The sequence below is a fragment of the Neltuma alba genome, unplaced genomic scaffold (assembly GCF_004799145.2).
Source record: "Neltuma alba isolate B1F8T4 unplaced genomic scaffold, ASM479914v2 tig00004255_pilon, whole genome shotgun sequence".
NCBI classification, from domain to species: domain Eukaryota; kingdom Viridiplantae; phylum Streptophyta; class Magnoliopsida; order Fabales; family Fabaceae; genus Neltuma; species Neltuma alba.
Window position 1 is genome coordinate 40627 of NW_021633623.1, and position 6971 is coordinate 47597.

The 6971-nt window shown below is 40.6% G+C and overlaps 1 protein-coding gene across 1 annotated transcript; it reads left to right on the forward strand.

Annotated features, from left to right (window-relative positions):
* Nucleotides 1-1194: 1194 nt before the first annotated feature.
* On the forward strand, nucleotides 1195-5777 carry LOC114744073 (endoglucanase 6). The gene is made up of 8 exons (XM_028932257.1): nucleotides 1195-1650; nucleotides 1864-2076; nucleotides 2233-2433; nucleotides 3574-3663; nucleotides 3755-3919; nucleotides 4015-4648; nucleotides 4742-4816; nucleotides 4922-5777. The coding sequence occupies exons 1-8, from the start codon at nucleotides 1447-1449 to the stop codon at nucleotides 5218-5220; spliced, it is 1881 nt and encodes a 626-aa protein (XP_028788090.1). The 5' UTR covers nucleotides 1195-1446; the 3' UTR covers nucleotides 5221-5777.
* Nucleotides 5778-6971: the final 1194 nt, after the last annotated feature.

Below are 6971 nucleotides of genomic sequence, written 5' to 3' on the forward strand. Positions count from 1 at the left end.
TGCGTCTACCATGCTAGGGAACTGGCTGCAACCAAATATTCCACGCAATATGCCATGAATGATGGTGTAATTGCATAATCAAATTCAACGCACATCCAATTCTGCTTGGACTTAGTTGGCAAAGCAGAAAATTTCAACTCTGTGCATGTTTTTATGCATCGGAGTGTTTTGTAGACTCAGATTCGTCCATGCACACCTGGAATCCCAGAACAAGTTAAAAGAACTGTAGATTTGGGCTCCATTTGAAGAATTTTTTTGGGGCAGCTAGCAGAATTTGAAGAAACAGAGGTATCTCGGTATTTTAATTAACAGAGCCACTTGTTTAGTTCTGGTTTGGGGTTAACACTAACAGCGGAACAAGTTCCACGTGTACCTTGATCTCATGCAAGATAATGATACTGTTTAGTTTTCGTGCATTCATCAAATTAGTAAGGTGATCATTATGTACTCTGGAACAAAAAATTGGACATTAAAATAAACGAGAAGGCATGTGGGCGGGTAAGGGAACGCAAATTATGGAGCTGCATTTTTCTTGTGCATCGAGCCGCGAACAATCAGAAGAACACGGAACGGCGCCACGATCGTTTGAGTTCTAAATTAACTAATATTTTACCTCTTCATTAAACTGACTTTGACTAATATTTATATTTTACCACTTAATTGGGCCAATACCTAATTGCCACACAAGAAGCAAGTCATGTGCTCTCAAAATGGGGCACTATGGTAATTTCGCAGTGTGGACCTTTGAACCCGAGTTTCGTTTCAAATTCTGACTTTTTGACTATTGTTGTCCCTTTAACTCCTTTGAGTTTATTCTGGGTTCTCGAACTTCAGTTCAAAATGCTCCTCAACACCACAGGGTCCACAACCCAAATCCCCCATTCAGACCGCTTGTTTGCCCCGAAACTCCCTTTTATTTTTTTTATTTTTATAGTTTTTTCCCCTCCTACCCGAAAGCGCAGAGCAGTAAATGTTATTTCTGAGTCCTGACTACTGCTTTACCTCCTCACCGACCTCCTTCCTGCAAGTCCCACATGGCATTGTTCCTTTCTCGACCATTTCCAGCCGCTTCAAAATACCCTAAAGATAAGGAAAATTAAAATAATAAGAAAAATGACAACAAAGAAACTTAATTTATTTATTCACTGTCAATTTCTTGGTTCCTTGATACCTTCCTTTTCCGCTATATAGATAGCGCCTCGATCCCCCTAGTTTCTCAGTACCTGTACTCTCTCTCTCTCTCTCTCTCTCTCTCTCGCTTGCTCTCCCCAGATCCCTAACCTTACCCGCATTGCCCTTTTCTCTCTTCTTTTCCCTGAATTAGTGGGGAGGGCAATGAGCTTCTGCTTCCTGCTCTGAATTTTGCTGCACAGGAAACCCAGTTCCTCCTTTCTCTGTTTTACTCGCCCATCAAAAACATTCTGCTGTGTTTCATCTTCAATCATCATGATCCATCTTGCAAAATTCGTTTCTCTGTCTCCTTTTCTTCTGCTTCTATGCTTACCACTGGTTCTTGCCGCTCATGACTACGGCCAGGCTCTGAGCAAGAGCATTCTCTTCTATGAAGCACAAAGATCTGGTATTCTCCCTCACAACCAGAGAGTCTCATGGAGGGGTCATTCTGGTTTGCACGACGGCAAGACAAGCGGGGTAAGTTGTTTCTGCTCAGTTCCTCCCTTATTCTTAACTTAACTCCAACAATGTGAATGGATACTCGTATGCTCTGCCATTTCCGTACTGTTTATTATACTCACACTGAAATGAAATTGAATCAAACGGTTCATTAGCAGCAGTTCTCCTTAATTTTCTTTTGGGATCAATACATGTTGAGCTTATGGGGTTCGTTTTCGCGGCAAATTGCAGGTAGATCTAGTTGGCGGGTACTATGATGCAGGGGACAATGTGAAGTTTGGTTTGCCCATGGCATTCACCGTTACAATGATGTCGTGGAGCGTCATAGAGTATGGCAAGCAAATGGCTGCAAACGGCGAGCTTGGCCATGCCATGGAAGCCATCAAGTGGGGCACTGACTACTTCATCAAAGCCCACCCAGAACCCAATGTTCTCTACGGAGAGGTACCTTCCCCAATTTTCCCATCTTCAGCCACCGAATTTAGTTTCCTCGGTCATTGTAATTCACAATAACTTGTCAGTTTTAACAAGCTGAAGTTGAACCGCGAGGAATCTTATGTTAGTTGATCTTCTTGTTTTGATAATTTACGATACGATTAGGTGGGAGATGGTAACAGTGACCATTACTGCTGGCAAAGGCCCGAGGACATGACAACCGACCGAAGGGCCTACAAGATTGACTCCAGCAATCCCGGGTCGGATCTCGCGGGAGAAACAGCCGCCGCAATGGCCGCTGCATCCATTGTCTTCCGACGCTCGAATCCGGCTTACGCCGCCGAGCTGCTCCACCATGCTTATCAGGTCCGTTCGACCCACGCTCTCTTTTTCAATCCTAACTTTTAGCGAAAAGTTACTGAATTTATTTAATCAATTAACCATTTAAACGCTAACTGAGGCCCTACCTTTACAATCAGCCCTTGGTGAAAAGGGGAGAGTGAGAGAGATAATGTGGTAATTAATGTAAAGTAAAAACACAAAGCGTGGTCCGCGTGGGTTAGCATTTTGCAGGGAGCGAAGCGGTTGGGAGTTCGAGTTTTAATAGGCAGTTACGCTTTTACGGTTCTTGTGTCAGTGTGGTTGCTGGAGCATGCAGGACGTGGTAGAGGCACATTTATGGTGAATTCACTTTGGTAGGATTAAAAAAAATTAAAAAAGGAAGAATTTAATAAAGAACCGACACACTGGAGTGGGAAAAGAAAAAAAAGAACAACACTAGTTTCACTGAAAAAAAAAGAAAAAGAAAGAACAATAGCATAGTGCTTTTTTAATAAGCGCAAGATCTTGAGTTTGATCCGCGTGTAATTTTAGAATATTCGTCCTCTAGTTTAAAAAAGTGGAGTTAAAAAAAATATAAGATTCACCTTTTTAATTAATTTTATTCCCACCGGGTGAATTGCTAATTTTTTAAAGTTCTATCTTTGATTTAGATAAAGTTTATCATTTTATATGAATATGATTCAAAGCACAGAGGAAATTCAGGCGGGGAAAATAAAAAAACACAAAGGAACTTGGGAACAGATAAAGACGTGCTTATCTTTTTTATCTATTATCTTTATTTCCTTTTGTGGGGTCAGAGGCAAAATTTACGGATTTGCGGGCGGGAGTGTTTAAGCACTGTTTATACGAACCGAACTGTCTGAATTGTGAGGCCCGGATCTCTTTGCGGTACGGAGCCTAACGGTCCTCGTGAACGAGATTCACGAAAAAAAGCCCACTTGGTTAGCACGTGCAAAACTGTCGGTGTTTATCTTCTTAGCGTCTTGGCTTGTCAGATCAGACCCCATATCGAGCTATAACTAACTAGCTAGCTACTAGGTGCTTTTTCTTGTCGGCTAGTGAAACAAGACTGAAAAATTAAGAACAACTAATATAATTTCACACTACATGTTTGTACATGACTCACGAAATTAATCTCACTGTTGTGGTTTTGTTCTATTTCAGCTATTTGACTTTGCAGACAAATACAGAGGCAAGTACGACGGCAGCATCACTGTTGCCAGAAAGTATTACCAATCCATCAGTGGCTACAACGTAAGTAATATAAGCTATTGTCCGCAGACTCTTGTTGCAATTATTTGGTAAGTTCTGTTAGCTGAAGAAATGAGTGTGTATATATGTGCAGGACGAATTACTGTGGGCTGCTGCATGGTTGTATCAAGCAAGTAACAACAAATATTACTTAGACTACCTCGGAAGAAATGGTGATTCCATGGGTGGAACTGGCTGGTCCATGAATGAATTTGGATGGGACGTCAAGTACGCCGGTGTTCAGACTCTGGTAGCCAAGGTAATTTAATAACACAGATAGTTTTTTCTCTGAGGATTTGTTAGACACAAGTGAAAAATAAAGTGGTGAATTAATTTATGTGCTTCTGATTGCAGTTCTTAATGCAAGGCAGAGCTGGTCATAATGCAGCAGTGTTTGAGAAATACCAAGAGAAAGCAGAGAACTTCATGTGTTCATGCCTTGGGAAGGGAACTCGCAACATGCAGAAGACACCTGGTGGACTAATTTTCCGTCAAAGATGGAACAACATGCAGTTTGTGACAAGTGCCTCCTTCTTAGCCACCGTCTACTCCGACTACCTCTCCTCTTCCCGCCGATACCTGAGATGTCCTTCCGGCAATGTCCCTCCTGCTCAGCTTCTGTCCCTTGCTAAGTCTCAAGTGGACTACATTCTTGGAGACAACCCTAGAGGCACCAGCTATATGGTGGGTTATGGAACCACCTTCCCTCAAAGGGTTCACCACAGGGCCTCCTCCATTGTCTCCATCAAGGTTAATCCTACATTTGTCACATGCCGTGGAGGTTATGCTACTTGGTTTAGCAAGAAATCAAGCGACCCCAATCTACTTACAGGTGCAGTTGTTGGCGGACCAGATGCCTATGATAACTTTGCTGATGAAAGAGATAACTATGAGCAAACTGAGCCTGCAACCTACAATAACGCTCCTCTCATTGGTATCCTTGCTCGACTGAGTGCTGGCCATGGTGCCTATGATCAGCTCCTTCCAGGTATTGCTGCTGTTTTTGTAAGGACTTCTAATTTGTTCGCTTTGTGGATATTTGGTAAGCATTTACTAATCAAGCACAATTTCTTCCTTGCAGTTGCTGTTCCCGCCCCTAAACCTGTCATCACCAAGCCACAACCAGCTCCCAAACCCAAGGTTACTCCGGCTCCAGGTACTTGTTTCGGTCTTTTTGCATTATGCATTCATCATAATCACATGTTTTGCTCAATTTTCTTGAGTGAGATTAAAAAAACTGACCTAGGAACCCCTCTCGCAGCTTCATCTTCTAGTCCAATTTCGATCCAGCAGAGGATGACGACTTCCTGGGTTGCCGGTGGAAGAACTTACTACAGGTACTCAACTGTGGTGACTAACACATCTCCCAAGACTCTCAAGTCTCTCAACCTTTCGATATCTAAGCTTTATGGTCCAATCTGGGGCCTCACAAAGGCAGGCGATTCCTATACTTTCCCATCATGGCTCAACTCTCTGTCAGCTGGTAAGAGCCTGGAGTTCGTGTACATTCATTCTGCTTCTCCAGCGGATGTCTCTGTTGCCAAATATTTGCTGGCCTGAAAAACACCAACTTCATCAAAGTGAGGTTGGTTTGGTTTCTGTGGTGTTGTGTAAGAATTGTGCAGCCGGTACGAAAAGTGCAGTGGGGAGAAGCTCTTTTCGTTTTCTTTTTCCTTTTTGAGCCAAGTTTACTTCTTCACTTGTTTCTGTTGCCTTCTACTAGGAACTTAGAACATATCATCTTTAGGCCAAATAAGATGTAAGGTCTGGAGAAGAAAGGAGTGAAGAGACAACAAGACAAGTGCTCATCCTCTTTCTCCTCCATCTCACAGCTTATATATAGAGTGAGCGATACAAGAAAGAGACAGCCACAAGAGAGTGTTGAGAAGTGAAGTGAAGAAAAGAACTTCTCAATATTTCAAGGCGCCATTACTTGTATTTCCAAACAGCTTTGTACGTCCTTTTGTGTTGTGATGTTGTAAGCTTTGCAACATTCTTCTACTTTTTATGGAAATAGTTTGTGCAATAGGTTTGTACCTTTATGCTTCGTTTGCATACTTGCTTACAATAGAAATTTGTGTTATGCTCCAAGTTTGTTCAAAGGATTTATTCGCAAATCTGCAAGCGATATAATCAATTGTCATCCAATTTACAGTTTGCCGGCAATTTCACGAGCAGATCCGGGACTTGCAAGCTAAAACCTTCATAATTAATTGTGATTTTGTGAGCTGCTCGCATCCAGTCAATTCCAACTCATATTGAAATATGGCAATCCAGTAGTCTGTCATCGTTAAAAAGTGAGAGCTTTGCTCTGGTATGCTCAAGAAAGCCTTCCAGGGGGTTTGTCTAGATTAATTTTGGTAAAAAGTCATTTAGTTTTGCGAAGAAAAGTCTAAATAAAGAGAAAATGATTTTCGAGAAAAAGGCAATCGAGCCATAAACCATGCTACGCATCATCAAAATGCCTGAATTAGCTTTTTAATTTTCACAAGGAAGTTTGCTGCTTCAGACCAACCAAAATCGTATAATATGGCATGCCATGGCATATCATACACTGTCACTTATTAATTGCTATTCCCACCAAGTAACGAACTCATTGGCTTCTGTGTATCGCTGGCCCTTATAATCATTAATCAGTATCATCAATCATAATAAAACTCTGAACCAGCTATTTTATTCATAAACTATAAATTGCATACTTATTTAAAATAAAGATGTGCACTAGGCACACTTCTCATGTTGACATTTCGATGAAATTTGAACCGAGTAAAATTTCTTTTCTAAGTAAATTTCAATAACATTTCATTAATATACTTTTCTGATTATAAATATAACACTCATTTTGTGATATAAATTACACAATAAAATAGATTTTATATTTAGAATTAATATTAAAAGAACTGGACCATTTTGATCTTATTGTGTGTTCATATAAGGGGGTGGAAACCCCGGCCAACAAACGGGTCCGGTTTTGGCGCTCATTAGGTGATGAGCAACATGGACCGTCCAGATCTAATTTGGATGGTCCAGATTTAATGTTTTTAAATAGAAAAATTATTTTTTTAAGGAATAATAGTTAAAAGATTATTTTTATTTTTTATTTTATACCCATTAAAATAATTATTTTAAAAAAATGAAATTAAATTTGAATGGTCTAGATCTGGTGTATAAAATAAAACTCATTCCCCAACAAAATTTAAGGGGGCAAAAAGCGATACCTTTTGGTGTATAGAAGAAAAAAATCATTGCGCAACATAAATTTGGACTAGCCAGATTCAATTGAGCCCGATTATTGAGGCCCAAAACTGTTC